Source organism: Accipiter gentilis, chromosome 12, assembly GCF_929443795.1.
Source record: "Accipiter gentilis chromosome 12, bAccGen1.1, whole genome shotgun sequence".
Taxonomy (NCBI): Eukaryota; Metazoa; Chordata; class Aves; order Accipitriformes; family Accipitridae; genus Astur; species Astur gentilis.
Window position 1 is genome coordinate 35,935,560 of NC_064891.1, and position 17,082 is coordinate 35,952,641.

Sequence of the window (17,082 nt, forward strand, 5' to 3'; positions counted from 1 at the left end):
TGTCGGCTTTGCCCACACACATTTTGGCGGGAAGAGAAGCGCCTACTAATCAAAGGCTGCAAATGAAGACCGCCTCGTGCACCATCCCCGGCAGAGGCTCCTGCCCCAACCCCCGAAGCACTGCAGGGCGGCAGGGGCCGGGGAGGTGGGCAGGGACCGTGCCGCTCGCCCTCTCAGCACACAAACCCGCAGGGTTTGCCAGCCCCGCGCCACCACACGGGTGGTGACGGCGGGCCCACAGGCTCGCCTTCACCGCAGGCGCCGCCGCCCCTTCAGTTTTGGCGGGCGGCGTCCTCCTCTCGCCCCTCAGGCCGGCCGTTCCTCTCACGGCGACCGGCACCTCCGCCTGTCCCTCAGCAGCGCGCCCCGCCCCGTCGCGGCCCCGGGCCCGCTACTTGCCCTGGCTCCTCCTTTCGTCGCTTGGTTGCGGCGGCGCTTCCGTCCGCCGGGAGCGACATGGCGGCGGCGACCGCCTTCTCCTTCTTTTCTTCCTTCTCCTCCTCGGTGCTGCGCCCGGGCTTGGCGCCGCTGAGGCGATGGCGAGCCCTCTCGCGACCGGCGCCCCGGGCCGCTTACGGCACCAGCAGCTCTCCTCGCAGCGCCGCCAGGTACGCCACGCCGCACCGCTGGGGGTTTCTTCATCCTCACTCCTTCCCTCCTCCTCTTCCTCCTCCCGGTGCGGCGGGGAGCCTTGTGGAGAACGGCGGGACGAGGGCGGCCGCCGCGCGCGCGCTCGCCTGCCCGCCCGCCGCCCGCCGTTTAACGGTCGCGCTGGAAGGTTCGCGAGCGCGCGGCGGCCAGAGCGGGCGCCCGACCGCCTGAGGGAAGGGGACGGCACCGCGGCCCGCTGCCGGGAGACCCCTCTCCTTCCTCGGTCGCCTCCGGCGGGGGGGAGCTGCCCCTGGAGCCCGGCTGAGTGGCAGTTCTCCCCGGGAACATGGGCCTCTGAGGGGGTCTGTGGCAGCGGGCAGGGGTCGTGGATCCTGTGGAGATTTAACCGGTGCGCTGAGATGGGGGAGCCCTTGAAGTGTGGCCTGCCTTCCCGCCTCCTCCCCGAGGGGAGCGCGGCCAGTCAACATTTGTTTGCTCCTGCTGCCGTAAAGAGCCTCTCAGTTCGTTTACACGCAATTGCTATGTGTCTTAAATTTTTTTGGGCGTCTGTAGTTATTTTCGGGGATGGCTTGTAGGCAAGCGTTTTTAATCTCTGCTGAAGAATATTACTGTTTGTATGAAGGGACAAGTGATGATGACAGCCCAGCCCATTGCATCTCGCGGTCCTCAGCAAGGCAGGTGCTGTGATCCTGTGGCGCGCTTTTGTTCTGGGAAAAAAAAACCCCAAACAAATTCTAAAATAAAAGTAAATAATGATAATTTAAATAAATAAATAAGTAAACCCCACGTGGTCACGCTGTGTCACACGTAGCACTGCAGCGGGCAGGGGTCTGCCAGTGTTGGCTGAAAACCTGGATCCCTAGGTCAAGCAGGGCATGCTCTACCGTAGTGAGGACAGGTCTCCTGATGTTGTTACTCATGTGTTCCATTTAATGTGCTGGCTGGACCGAGCCTTCCCTGCTGCTGTTGTGGCATGGCAACTACCAGTGCTTCTCAGGGTGTAGATGGGAGGGTTTCAGCTGAGCCCTTGCTTGGCAGCCTTTCCATTTATACTGGAGGTGTCGTAAATACTGACCTGAAAGTTTGCTTGTTTCAGCGGGTCACAAGTAGCCTACACTGAAAGCACTGTCTTTGCCTTGTGTTTTCAAACATGAAAAGATTAGTAAGCTGTATGGTGGCAATTGAAATAAGCATCTGACTTCCTAGGTATTTTGTATGTCCTGTACAACAGAGGATTCAATTCTGCCAGTTTTGGCACAAGTATAGCTGTATTTCTGGAATGGTACATGCCTACTTCTGTTCTTTGTTGCTAGTAACTTTTTTTACGGTTCTGCAAAGAGTAGATGCTCCTGTAATAATGATTTTAGAGAGGTTTTTGTGTGGTACATGTAGGACTGAGAAGATGCCATTGTGATGCCCCATATGATTTTGGGCTTTTAGTGCATAGGTTGATCTAAACTAGCAGCTGTCATCTTTGTTTCTATAATGTCCTGCAGGTCACTGGATGCACTAACAAGAAAGATTCAATATGTGAATTTTTCTGTTATAAACTCAGACAGGGTTCAGAATAAGATCATCCATGAGTGGGCAGGATGATAGTGGGACAGGATGGCATAGTAACACACATTAAATCTGTCACTACACCTGGTCAAGTTTTTCATGTGGATAAAATTTAAAGTAATGATTCACTTCTTAATTTGAATGTCTTGAATAGCGTGGTGCAGTTTAACCTTCCTGTACAGCTGATGCTTTACTTTTTCATGTAGTTCTTGTATAATATTTCCATCGAACGACTTAAACTATCTAGACTCTAAGCCTCAGAAGCATCAACATGTTATAATATTTGTTATTTATGTATTTGACAGTTGTGGAAAATTTTCTTTACTTAAGAAAATTGTATATGCATATTTGTTTATACAAATAAAAGACTTTGAAGAGCATTTCAGTGCAATTAGGGAAAATGGCGAGGTATTGGAAGTTTCTCCTTGGCTATGTATTCAAAGCTTGCTTTTTTTTTTTTCTCCTGTGAGAGTTAATTTTATAACTGGGTGGTTTTATTGAGACAGAGTTCTGAAGGTCCAAATAACAAATGTGATAGTGTTTACTGAGTTGTAGTAATGTATTCTTCTTGATATTTATTTTGTGTATGAAAATACTAGTTGATGCATCAAAGACAGCTGAATTCAGGAAGTCACAGATATTTTCAAGGTGACCTTTGTTTTACTTAAACTGGTTGCTCAGGCGGTTGCTAGAACTGGAAGGTGAGCTGAATTTACATATATTTTGTGCAGCAGGTGTGTATGTGTATGCTGCTGCTTCATCTTTCCCTGGTGAACTCTCGGCACCTTATGCATCACATCTGGAGAAACACTCAAAGCTTTAACGGTTGCTGAGGAAATCCAGAGACTTAAAAAATGTGGGATGAATAGATGGTGACTTTGTACTAGAAAGTAGGTTCTTGAAGAAATATACTTCATAAAAATAAATCAGCTATGTTACATAAAAAGTGATGTTAGTGCAAGTGGTTTCGTACTTTTGGGAAGGTATTTTCTGGAGTCATGAAGGTAGAGAATAACCTTGGAAGGAGCAGAATGAGAAGCTTCTCCATTTGGATTGGTAAATGACAGTGCGTTGCCACCAGATTTGTTTCCTTTTTAGTATTTGCATCTAAATCCATTAATGTTGTCTGCTTTTTAGCCACTGGCATTTAAACAAGTTTCTTTCAGTAACTTGGTAGGTATTAGCAAGAAGACTGTGTTGTTTTGGGTGCAGTTAAAATGTGTAGATAGTTGTTTTAATTTTTTCCAGAAGTCCTGGCAGCAGCTCTCTGTTTCCAAATATGATCTTTAAGCAAAGAGTTCTCTTCAAGAAACGGATGAACTATGTTATGAGAGGGATGATGCTCCTGGCAGTTTGTTTGTGCTTTTAGGATTAGGGTTTTTTTCCATCTTAAAGACTAGCAGAGGAAAGAAGTTGTTTCAGAACTCACCACTGTGAATTTCTTCCATATGCTGTTAGGGTAGTATTTTAAAATCCTTCATGTTCTACCATCCACGTGTCTATAAAGTTTAAACAAGTGTCTCTGAATAAATATGGTGTCTGCTGGCTTTTAGATATTTTCCCCATGTATTGAATTGTTAAACGTTTCTTGTGTTTGAGTATGCTGATGAACAGACAAATGAGCATCTTATTAATATAACAAAACATTAACCATCAGTTATTTTACTCCAGTTGTGTAGTTTCTTATAGTAGAGAGAGAATGCAGAACTTCTTGTAGACTGTCTTAGAAAGTGTGGTGTTTCTTCCCCCCCCCCCCCCCCCCCCCCCATGTTGTTCTAGGTGCGGACTTGTTCATTCCCCAGAATATGGTACAGAAAAAACCCCAACTGATCAGACTTGCAGCACTTTGAAAACCAGTCCAATTTTAACCTAAATCCAGAATGCTTTATTATTTTTGCAAATGACTTTGAACTACTTTCATCATGGCAAACTGACTCGACATGTATTAAACATCAATGCTAAATGCATTTGTGTACAGATGTACATTAAAGCTTCAAGCATATGTATTTGCAGAGAGTGTTGAAATGTTTTAGTTCTGGATGTTCAGGGTAGTCAGGCAAAGAAAAAGATTACTGCTGAAGGATGTCAAGCTTTTATTCTCTTAATACCTAATCAAACATAGGCCTTTTTTTCTCTTTTTTTTTTTTTTCCCCCAGGGAGGTTTTTCTTTGGAACTAAAACCACACTTCTGTTACACAATAGGTAATGCATGTTTTCACGATACACTGAATTTGTACCCTTGTCTTAAAATTCTGAATGAAATTGTAAACCCACTAGAACTAATAATGATCAAGAGGAATAATAAATACTGCCATCTTCCTAGAAAATAGAGGTAAAATACCATCACATACTTATTTTATGTGTCAAGCAAAGTTCAAGCAACAGAAGTCGAAGTAGCCAAACATTAGGTGTAAGAATAAAGTAATTAATTAGGCTGATTAAATTTAATTTTTTCAAGTCTTTCATAGGGAGAACAGTATGTTGTCTTGCTATAATGATGACCAGCTGCGATAAATCATCATCAAGACTGAAATAATACATTTTAGGACATTTCTGGATAGCCTTCACTTGCAGTACCTATTGAAGTGTTGAGGTTTCAATTTGTGTAACTGTAATGTGTATGGTTAAGTGTAAACACTAGGTATTTGTGTTGATTTTTTTTTACTATTATTATTTAATAAAGTAGAGTAGCAGAATGGTAATGCATGGATAGCTGCTAATTGGGGAATATCTAACCCTGTAAAAGAAGAACATAATAATCTTTATATTATAAGTAATGTAACATTTGTTTTACATTTGGTTTTGGCCTTGGACTTGTAAAAATTTAGGTGCTGGCTGATTTAGGGCAAAACTATTTGCTGTATATGAAGGTGACATCAGCTTTCAAATCTATTTGAAAACCTCCGCTAAGAAACATGTAAGAAGTGATGAACATTTCAACCTAAGTGGTGGTTCTTGCAGTAGCGATATTTACAGCTTGGTTACAGTGATGGCATTTTTCAATGCAGAGTTAACCTAGTGGTTATATGGAGTGCTTTTAATAGATTGGGACTTGTGACAACTGGGACACTTGGTATCTGAACCATTATAAAAATTGTTAGCTGTGTTCCAAAAAAGATTTGCATTAGTGACATTGTATTGGTATTGGTAAACTATGGGTGGTTGAGCCCTTGAGGCTCAAGAAGGTCTGTGATCATCAGCTATAATCAGATGATAGGGGGAAGCTTTCTTGCCTTAAATAAAAAGTAAAATTTATGGGGTGGGGGGAAGTCACGAGATTTGCTGTTCTTTCCTTCCTTAGCAGAGAGAACAGTGCATCTGTGACTTGACAGGCTCTTTATCTGTAACTCTGTAAGATAGAAAGCTGAGCTTTGACACTCAATTTTTCAATTATTTGATAAATTTCAGTTGCTCTGTGGTTCGTGGTCAGTCTCCAAAGCAAAGGCTGAAAGTTTTACCTAAAGATTTCTTTTTCCTGTACGTTGTCTTCATTGAGATTCTCTTTGAGACCTGGAGGCATTTTCATAAACATTTGCCATAAATGTACATGCTATTTACCATCTCCCTTCCCAGCCCTTTTAAGTTACGAATATGAAAAATAGAACTGCTCTTTGCATCTATACCTTTCTTAATCTTCTCCAAGTATCTGTTTAGCTGTTGTAATGCCAGAAGAGGGTAGCTTTTTTAAAGTAGGCCCATCCCGTAACTTCTTGCTAGGGTATAATTGTACTTGTTTTCTTCTGCATATGTGAACTAACCTGGAGTCATTTTGATCTTCTATACCTGGGCTGCCCCAGAGTACTAATTTTTCAGAGCAGTCTTAACTTGAAAAATTTCTGTTTTCAGGCAAGTTTTTGTCTTTTACAGTCGATGTTTGCTCAGGCTTGTAGAACTTGCTTTTTGTTGTCTTCAGAAAGATCCAGGTGTTGGAAGAGCCTTATCACAGTGCCTCCTGGCTAGGATTTATTACATGTGTTTTGTCCTAGCTTATAATGTGTGTGTGAGAGGGTTTTTTTCTTCTATATTTGTGTGTGTATGGTTTTGCCTTTTTAGCACTGTTTTTCTGTTAATTTGCTTTGGTTTTGATCCTTGGATGACTGAGAAGATTGAGTGTGATGGGGTGAGAATGGTCCGATGTGAAAGAGGACAGATCTTGAGAACTTAATGAATCTGTGGCTAGATGTTAAGGAATAGGCACACACTTAAAATCGTTTGCTTAAAGGTGAAGAAAACTTACCCTTTGGCAACACATTTAGAGTAAAAATAGCATAGGCATGCGATACACATTCATATGGATTAAAAGTACTTTTTGGCGCCAAAATATCATTAAATCCTTGTATTCTTAAATGTATATGGCATTGCTACGCAGGTGAGCATTCATTATTTATTTGCCATAATGAGTACATGGAAAGAAGTGTCTTGTGCCAGAGGCATGTATAGCTAAAACATAAATAATGAAGATGGGAGAGAGACACGTATGAAAATGAGCACATACAGAGCAGGCCATACAGGAAAAGAATAAAACCACATCTGTTGGCTTAATTATTTTTCTTTATATACACATTTAAGTTAAACAGTACAGAAACTTGTGTTTGGGAAGTAGCTAAGGCTGGTGTAAAATGGAAGGAAACAAGGTATTTGTGTGTTGTGTGCCAACTATGCTTCTAATATTTTGCTTTCCTGACAAACGCTTCGATAAATAGTTCTCAGCAGTGTGTGTTAGTTTTTCTTTCTTTTTTTAATACTAGGCACTGTGATTTTTTTTTTCTTTATTTTAAAGTTATAATGACATCTTCTTGCTGTCATTATCACTCATCTGGAGTCCTCGCTAAACTATGCCGCTTATAAATCGTAGTCATGTTGAATTAATTTATTCAATTCAAAGCAGGGGTTACAATCTGTGTGTATGTGTGTGTGTATACATGTAAAGCTTTTCATCTCAAAGAAGGAAGTGTAGGCTGTTTGCAGAGGGGAAACCCTCTCCTACTTAGGCTCACTTTCTAGTAAGTAAGATCAAGTAATCAGTCGACAGTCTTTGGTTAGGAGTTGATGAATCAGTAGTGTGTTTTTTCTTGGTGCCGCACAGCTGTGCTCATTAGGAGAGGAGTGAACTTGTCCACTAGCGACTTCAACTTTGCGTCTGTCTTGGTAGTTCTGCTTCTGGGGAGTTGGTGTTATTTTACTGCATTTTTACAGATAGAACAGTATTTACTTTCTTGTTATAATGTCAGATGATTGTGCCAAGGAGTGTTAACTATATGTATGTATCACGTTAGGATTCTTGAAGTTTCTTTGAGAAGATGAGAGATTCAATTAGTGAAGGAGATAGTATACATAAAAGCTTGAACTGTGGTGGAATATGTCCCATGGACACGTACAAGGTCAGGAGCACCTATGCTTGCTCATAGTGAGCAGACAGGCAGGAAGATGGAGAAGACTCTGGAGACCAGGAGAACAACCAAGGTAAGATAAAGCTGACACTTGGAAGATCTGAATGAAATAGTACTGAAGGAAATGCTGTTCAATCTAGATGTACTTGATGTTTGAGCAGTTAGCTGGTGAGGTGAGCATGGGAAGTTGATAAGACATTAAGAGCTTTACCAAAGGGTGTCTTAATATTATTGTCACCAAAATGTCATTCAAGGGTGAGGGTAGGGCTTGTAAGATTAAGTAAGGAATTCGACTTCCTTTCCATTCTGCGGTGCCTCTTGAGCGCTGTTAAGGTTTACCTCATATGCCATTTGAAATAAACTAACTGTATTTAAAAATACATTTGGGGGTTGTCATGTTAGTACTTACAAGTTGTTCATTTTTTGGAAGGGGTCGAGCAGTAGTAGAAGTTAGAGAGTTTGATACTATTATTTCCAATCCAGAAAAATCTATTTTCAGGTATCTTGCACTTCCCTATGTAGCAGAGTCCTCATAGAGCCGTTCTTCAGTGACCTGAAATGTACACTGGATTTCTTCATCTATCAGTCAGATATAGAGGTTAAGTTTGGATGATTTCTTTATATAAGACCAGAGATAGTCTGTGATTTTGGGTGGTCTTGTGGTCGTCCTGTCCTGCGTGGTGTCATTGTCGCCACTGCTGTTCCCTCGCCTACCTTCCTTCTTTCACACCCTTGTGCAATTAGCTTCTTTGATCATGAAGATTTACTAAGAACAATTGAAATTGCACAAATTTCTGAAATGAGTAAAATGCAACTCAGTTTTTTTGGCTGCTTAAGGTTATGGGTTTGAATCTTGTAGAGTACCATGTTTTAAACCAGATCAGTAGTACAGTTTCTTGCTCTACAGCTTTCTCTCTCTTCCTGCTTTCTCCCCTCTAAGCAGCAGCACCACCACACAATAAAGTTAGTACTTAAAGGCTGATTATCTGCTACAAAAGGAATTAACCTTTTAGTATCCGAAAGTTACATGTGCTGGAGGTTTCTTGTTTGTTGCAGGTTGGTGAGGGGTGAGTGTGGGTTCCGTGTCCTTGGCTGGGGTGATGATCACAGAAATGTAGAGGGAAAAAGGGGGGCTGAGGAGTTCTGGGACAAGTTCAAGCCACAAGACTTTCTCAGTTTTTCTCTGCTTTTCTACATGGGTAGGGCAATGGTTGTGGCCCTTTACCCAAGGAGGGTGTTTGTCTGCTGTAGTGCTGGTTGAGGGACAGAGCGAAGTTACTGGAAGGACAGGGGATTGAAAGGACAGAAGTGGGGTGGGCATGACAGAAGCTCCTGAGTAAGTTGCCACTGGCTTACGTGAGTTAAATCCTAAGAAAGCTGAGAAATAGTATCATCTAGGGTTGGACAAAAGAATAGTCTGAATAATCCCATGTTAAATAGATTTTTGAAAGGAATTTGGGAAGGGATGTGGGTAAAAATTCCTTAAAACAAAAAAAAACTTAAGGGCATAAAAATGTTCTCATGTTCTGTTCCCAAATGCAGGAGTTCATTGATACATTCAGCCTGGCTGGCTATGTGTGTAGGGAAGGTGGGGTGTGGCAGGTGAGCTCCTCTTCCGTATGCACTGATGGCACATTCCTGCTCTTCAAATAAGGGAGTGGGGAAACACTTCTTTCCCTGGGTGGATTTGTAATGCATTAGTGTTTTTCAAGTAATATTTGAAATACTAGGAAATTAACTAATCAAAGCATTTGCGAGTATTTAACATGGTAGATCACACACTTTAAAGTGTCTTGTTTATCAAATAATAGAGCTAAATATTGTATATCTTTTTGTCTTTATAGTGATGAAGCAACCATTATCTCAGGGACAAAGCTTGCTAAACAAGTTTTGAAAGAAGTTCAAAGGGATGTAGAATCGTGGATATCCTTTGGAAACAAGAGACCTCATCTCAGTGTCATATTAGTAGGAGACAATCCAGCTAGTCATATCTATGTCAGAAACAAGATAAAAGCAGCTGCAGCTGTAGGTATGTGTTATGTAATATAAATGATCCTTTGGTAAGCACAAGATGATACTGTTACTTAAAAAATTTAAAAAAGCGGGAGCAGGAACTCCCTTTATATCTTAAATTAATTTTGCACTGTTTTCTTCCTCATCTTCTCTGGTGAACCTAAAAAAAAAGAAGTTGCATTGACATGTGAAGAAAGTAGTTTTAACAGCACGTGAACGGTAGCTCTAAGTTCAGTTCCGTATCTTAAATTATTGTTAGGAAACAGTTTGCACCCTTACTGATAGAAACTGGAAACTAAAGGAGAATACTGGGTAAGTTTTTTGACAGTTAAATGTCTTAACTGGCTTTGAGATGCTTGGTGAATAAAGGTAATTAGAGAGAAATTATATGAGTTTTTAGTTGTTTCTGCAAGACACTTTGATTATTTTTGAATGTGAAATATTTGCTTAAGAGCTTGCCTCCTCAGTACCTGTTAGATGCCTTCTTTTATATGTGGGTTTTTCAGCCCACCTCCAACTGTGGTAGCAAAACCTACTACCCTGGAATTGATGGCAACAGTGATTAAGTAACCAGTTTCACAGGAAGATACTGGGAAGAGCCTTTTTGTTCATAATGTCAATCTTCATGTGCATCTGCTGTATTTCATGGAAATGTCTGTCCTTTGGATGCTTCAGGTCTACAGTAGAGCCAGTCAAGCCAATGCAAAACCAGGACTTCTCAGCTCTAAATATGAAGGGCAAAATTTCAGACGTAATGAAATCGAACAGAAAAGCTAAGTGACTGATTACCTGGGGTAAAGCCCAGTCACTACAACATCTCATCTCCAAGTGAAAGAGTATCATAGCCTAAACAGGGAACTTCAATGTTGTTGCTATCAGTGAAACTGCAATCTTGTGAAGTAACTTGAAAACTTTTCTTTTCTAATAACAACTTTTGTCCCACAGAAGTAGAAAAGCTATCAGATAAAATGCCAGTAATTCTAGTGTAGCTTTATCTGTTCAGTTTTAATTGTAATTCTCAAGAGCACATTTGTAGAAAAGTTACACACTTTATTTTCTTAATATTTCTAAAACGTGGTTTAATTTTGGAGGTACTGTGTCCAACCATAGATTTTTTTTATTATTTTTTTTTTACTGTGTGTTTCATTGGGAGATTGTACTTGGCATCTAGAAATACAGCATTAAAGACCAGACAGTGAAAGCAGAATTGTTAGCAAGTCCTGTATGGTTATTTAAGGCAGTTGTTAAGCATCGGACAGATTTTTAGATGAAATTACTCAGCTGTCTGTAGATAAATTTCCAGATACTAATATGTGTCTTCTGTTTTTGTTTTTTCTCAGGCATTTCTAGTGAGGTCATACTGAGGCCTAAAGATGTTTCTCAGGAAGAACTCTTAGATATGACAGTAAAACTCAACAAGGATTCAACAGTTAGTGGTATATTAGTTCAGCTACCTCTCCCAGGTAAGTCAAATCTTTTGTCTTGCTCCTCACATACAGTCAATGTCAGAGGAAAGAGTTTGATACTTGTGGGTTGCAAGTGTATTGGAGTGACATAAAAAGCTCTTGAAAGAGGACATGTATAATGAAGGATTAGTTCAGATGTTAATTTTTTTGTTGTTTACAAGCCTGCAGTTCATCTTAAACAAAAAAGCAAATTAAATTGTGAGAATCATTTTATATTGTCAACCCTGCCTTTTTTAAAAGTTCAGTCAGAATGCTATTTCAAGGAATTCCCTTCCAGACACTTTGTCCAGCTTATTTCTCTTGGGTTTTCTTTTTTTGTTTGTTTGTTTTTTAACATGTTGCACTATTTTGTCTTGAACTCCAAGGCCTTTGCCATATTTTCATCACCTATATTATGCCAAGTTATGCTATCTAGCAGATGATGCTACTGTCTTTCTCACAGTGATTCCAGGTTTTGCCTTAAATATTTGTTCGTATTTTCTGTGCTGTCCCTAATGTTCCAGGTGAGCTTTGTGTGAAGGTCCTAAAAGCTTCTACTCTATTCTTGGTTTTTATTTCCCCTTTCCTAATTTGTAATAAAATCTCACTAAAATATCACTTCACAGTACCTGGCAAAATGGTATTTTGGCAGTGGTAAAACTTGCAGGTTTTATCTAAATCTACATAAGTCAACTTAGTTAAACCACTGTATGCTTCCAAATGGAGTGGCACCTAAATTACTAAAGTCATTGTAATAAATTGGTTGGCATTTTGCGTTTCCCCTGTCTCCTGTGTTTCCAAGTGTTGCCTTTTATCATACGTTTATGCTGTATGCTCTGAAGGGCTAGAGCTGTCTTTTTGGCATGTATAGGCACAATTTCTAGCGCTAGCTGGGACTCCAGGGGTTACTCTTTGTAAGTATCTCTGACAATGGTGAAGCTGAAGCTTTGTTTCTAGGTAAACTCTTAATTTCCAATCTTGTTCCTAGTCTTGGTCTCCACTTTCAGACAGTTCTCGTTCCTTTTTTTTTCATATCTACAAATCATCAAAAATTGGGGCAGGTTCTGAGTGTTTACACAGGAAGACATGTTTTGTTTGTATTTGTAATAAACATCGGTGTTCCAGATTAGGAAGTTATGTGCTTCATATTGTATGAAAGCTGACTGAAATCGGCTACTTGTTGAAAAAAATTGGCCACAAGGTGGAAGTATAATACAAGTAAGAAGGCTGCTTTCTTGGACACCGAGTAAGGAACTCTGGGAGCTGATGGAATGTGGTCAGTTTACTTTGAACAAACATCTCTTCCACTAAGAAGATATTAGAGGAAACAGTAATGGAACAAATTTCCATTGCAGTAGTAAGAACTCATGCAAAAGGTGGAGTGCTGACAGCCTAGGGATGGAAATCTTTCTGTCTGAAGCATGTAGCAAGGGAAACAAACTCATCCATTGGACTTCCAATCCACTGTTGTGTTTCCCAGCAATGGGAGGTGTCATTTGTCACTTGTCTTACTTGTGTGGGTACTTGGTAAAATTGTTAGGTACCGCTCGCAGAAATGCATTTTCTAATGAGGAGGATATCAAGTCATTAAGTCTTCTCTTGAGCTGTCTACCTTCATCCATACATAGTTCAACAACAGTCTTGAGTCTTGAAACTTAGTAAACCTGTTCAACATTTGAAAAGAAAAAAAACCCTGAAGATAATTCTGGTTTTGTCAATTCAAATGTCTGATGCTAGTACACTTAAATGTTTAAGCCCTTAAGTAATTGGTTCAGGATCCCTCTCGAGAATTACGGTATGTCTGTCACAGTAACTGCATGAAGACTAATTAACCTTCCTCTAACCTATAAAAATGGCTAGTTTGAGGCCTAGCTGTTGCCTGCTGTAATAAAAACCTTAGAGTAATTTAATCAATAGCAGAATTTTTACAGTATTGCATTATCTGCATAGTAAGGTTAAATATGCAAGTTATCATTAACTGAAAATGTTCAGGAAGTTCTTTCCATAATACATGTCAGATATAACTCTGATTCCTGTATTATATTTTTCTCCCAAAAGAACTTCAGAAACGGAAGGGCAGAAAACTCAGTTAGATCATTCTCCAATATTCTTCTGATTTGCATTGTAATAGAAGGAGACAAAGCCTAGAAGTTGTGAAAACTTTATCAGTGGAGGCTGCTTATTCCAGAGTTGAGGTTGTTGTGTGGGATTTTGGTTTTATTTTCAGTAAACCACACACAGGTGTGGCTTTTGATCAACCTTGGGATAAAAATAGAAGCAAAAAATAGCTTTGTTCTCTTTCAGTTTTGTGAGCTGGAGCAACTTAACTTTGAGGATTGTCATCTTTGCCCGAGGAAAACTTCCTTTCTGTGCACCTTTTGAGTGCATTACTTATGATGTGGTGATGGTTTTGTGGAGAGTTTCCTGTATCTTTTTTAAATTGTCTGGAAGATGGCTATGAAATGTTAGATATTTATTTGAGATAGAATATGAAAACCTCAACATTTTCTTAGTTGTAGAGCAGCAAAGAAGTACAAGACAAATGAATACAAATATGATGTCCCTCTGTTGTGAAAGAAGTGCCAGCCTAAGTGCGGCCTGCTTTGGTGGAACTGACTGTTAAAATCATAGCAGTGTCTCAGTATAGCTTCTCAAAATTATTTCCAGGGAGCTCATTGCTGCTGCTGAACCACTTCCTCCTTGCTCTGTGTCTGTATTTCTTGATCCGTATGGTATGTTTTCAAATCCCTTTTGTTCTATGTTTTTATTTTCATCAGTCTTCCCTTTTGAAACATTAGAGGCACATGTTGTTTATTGTGTAAATCAGAGTTCCTCTGTGTGCATGTCAGAGTAGCTAGGCAAGTGATGCCTGGTGTTGTCTTGCAAGTTTGGTTAACAAGTGAAAGGGTGAGTGCAGAGGGGAGCTTGGCATGGAGAGTAGCTTGGAAGGACAGCAAGTAAGTTTGTATGAATATCAGTTGAGAAGAGGCTAAGCATGTTCTAGGAGAGTGACAAGTAACATACTTAAGAAATGATTTTGTTCCTCTGGAAATAAATGAGGCTATCTGCGGTCAAGTGGAAACAAACCAGGGCAATATGTTTCTTGAGGCAAATAAAATCTACTCATTAAGTAACATAGTAACTGTCTATACAGTCTGAATTGGTTTTGTTTGTTTGGGCATGGCCTGCCCAAGATAGCATTTTAGCAGTGTCTCTGATGAAGAATGGAAGGTGTCCACATCCTCTTTTCTCAGGCCCATGTCAGCCTCCTTGTCCCCAGCTATGCAGCTGCGTTTATTCCCGGTACTATGTGCCCTTTTCTGAAATTCTGCCAATCAGTTTTGGGGGGGAATCCACGTAAAAACAGACAGTAGTGAGGAGCTGTTTGTTAGAGCAGTGTTTTGTCCTATCCCAGGCGCAAGGAAAAGCATGGCTGCCAAGGTTTTGTTTGATGAGCAACTACCTTGCCTAAGGTTAACAAGTTTTCTTTTGCAAAAACTGTTCAATAGGTTACTCCAAATTTCTTTCTTAATTGTTTTTTTTTTTAATTCCCCAAGCTGACATAAAAACAAGATTACGATTGCCTCTATTCTGGATTAGGCTAGTTTGATTTATAAGAGACTCTTTCATCAATGTACTTAATGTGTTAATTTCCACAGACATTTCTCATTAGGATTCAGAAGGAAACTTCCTCCCATCAGAAAATGAAGATTAAATTGTAAATTATAACAGTCCGTTTTAACTCTAGGGTTTTATTTAATTGAAAAGCTTTTAACAAGAGATTACCAATTTTTAAGTTTTATAACATTCATGATATCTTTTAATTAGCTGGCTCCTTCAAATGCAAAATCACAAAATACCTAACTAGAGCTAGTTGACTACTGAATTCAAACATCCTATATATGTCTGTAAAATAGTTTTGTTGGGAATGTCTGAGTTTTGTATTTGACACTCATTTCCCTTTATTTGGCTTTTTTAAACATCCTGTTACGCTCCCCAAATTGGACATGGGGATATTTTGCCTCACAATCGCAGAGTTCTCTTAGAAATCTAGCCTAGAATGGACATTGTATCATTATAGAAAAGATGAAAAAAAATAATTGTTCTGAGCTGGCAGAGTAATCTTGGAAGCAGTGTGGGACGTTATTAAACAATGAAGCAATAGATTAAAATGTCCCTGCTCATTGTAGGGCGGTTGGACTAGATGACCTTTAAAGGTCCCTTCTAACCCAAACTATTCTATGATTCTAAAATTGTGACTGAGGTACCACTGGGTAAATACATTTATTAAACAAAGTTTGCTTTCAGGGTCAGTATGGGGACGTTTTGCAGAGCCGTTCCTCTGGAGTGTCTTTACGTATGCAAGCTTTATACTTGGGTTTGTAACTGTGCAGAGGTAGGACTGGCTAACGCATATTTTTTTTCATAATCAGTACCAATGCTTATGCAGTGTAAACTTTAAGCAGTTGCAGACCTATCCTATATCAATAGTGCATATGAAAAATGTTTATTATGAATAGATAAGAATAGTAAATTATGTGCAGGTATCTTCATTTAAGACATGCTTAGTGTTTTGAGCTCATCAATATTAAACAATTTTATGTGTTCTCACAGTTTTCCAGTGAAGTAGGCTATGTTTTGGTCTTAATGATTAGCAAATTACTAAAACCAGTTGTGGTGGTGTAAAATGGAAAATGAAAGCTAGACCTGCAAAGTTATTTCAGCTTAGGGTTTCTGTACATTTCTTTAAAACTTAGGTCGTATATCCTTTGTGATCTGAGAGACAGGTAACGTGCACAATAACATTCCTCCTATGATTTTTTTTTTGAGCCACTTGATAATTAACGCTTCCAGAATGCAGATGTGACTCTGAAGTGTCTTGCTTAAACGTTTATTTTTATAGTTACTAAGTCGTCATTCTCAGCTGAGTATCAGCCTCTCATATTTTGACTGAATCTGTTGTATTAGCAGTGTCACAGAATGAATCATTTAATTTTCAGTAGATGACTTTAAAAGGTGAAATTGTAACTGTTGTCTTTAGAGGGGGAGTGTAGTTTATTCATAATGAATAATAATAATTACCCTAGCTAGACCAAACCTGTGTGTTTCTCTGTGTAATTATTCGGATAGTATTGATGACACCCGACAAGTGGAAGAACTGTAATTTGAAAGCAATGTGTTTTCTAGATCACATAGATGAACGAACAGTTTGTAACGCTATCGCACCTGAAAAGGATGTGGATGGATTTCATGTTATGAATATTGGACGCCTGTGTCTTGATCAGCCTTCTATAATACCTGCCACTGCTGCTGCCGTGTGGGAAATTATAAAACGGACAGGTAAGAAACTGAACTGTCTTGAAACTCTTTTTATCTCTGAAGACGAACGAAAGATTAAGTCAGGTGTGAGTTAAAAGGCACAGGTTATCTAAATGTATTGGGCTGATTGAAGAACAAACATTTAGAAGATTAATCTAAATAATAAGGAGGTGCCAAATAGATGAGATCTTTTGCCAGCAGCATAACTATTAATTAAGTGTAGACAGTAGTCCATGTAGAATACTTAGTGAAACACTTTGGTAACTTATTTTACGTATTTTATAATGTTGCAAGGAACTTTCTGTGGTACTGCTGACTTCCTGATTATTTATCAAATAGAAGATTTGAATGCATAAGTTCTTGTGGGGGAAGGGGAGGAAACAAGAACAAAACGGGGAACATTGCATTCATTATTAGACGGGGAAAAGAATGCATACGTGTTCAATAGTTGTCATTTTATAAGTATACTATACATGTTCTTATTGGTAGACATAAGAGCTTCCATTTCCCTTTGTGGTCAGAGAAAAGAAATTAAGTCCCTCCAAAGGGTGATTCAGGTAACCTGAATAAGTTGCCAGTTTTGATTCTCTTAAGGTGAAAGCTGAAAGTTGTTTTGTGGATTCATCCCTCAAGTTCAGCCTTGTGGATTTTCAAGTCATGTTGATGTCAGCAGTCCACAACAGCAAATAATTACATCTTGGGGATTGAGAAGAAGGGTTTAGGTATATCAAAACAGTGGAATA

At 39.6% G+C, this 17,082-nt stretch overlaps 1 protein-coding gene across 4 annotated transcripts in view; it reads left to right on the forward strand.

Annotated features, from left to right (window-relative positions):
- The first annotated feature begins 436 nt into the window (after positions 1 to 436).
- The window catches only part of MTHFD2L (methylenetetrahydrofolate dehydrogenase (NADP+ dependent) 2 like), a 37,578-nt gene continuing 20,932 nt past the window's right edge, over positions 437 to 17,082 (forward strand). For all 4 annotated transcript variants that reach the window (XM_049814876.1, XM_049814877.1, XM_049814878.1 and 1 more), the window contains exons 1-4: positions 437 to 608; positions 9,407 to 9,591; positions 10,916 to 11,038; positions 16,208 to 16,360. In XM_049814876.1, the coding sequence (XP_049670833.1) occupies positions 457 to 608; positions 9,407 to 9,591; positions 10,916 to 11,038; positions 16,208 to 16,360 (613 nt within the window). In that variant the 5' untranslated portion in view covers positions 437 to 456. The remainder of the gene's footprint in view (positions 609 to 9,406; positions 9,592 to 10,915; positions 11,039 to 16,207; positions 16,361 to 17,082) is intronic.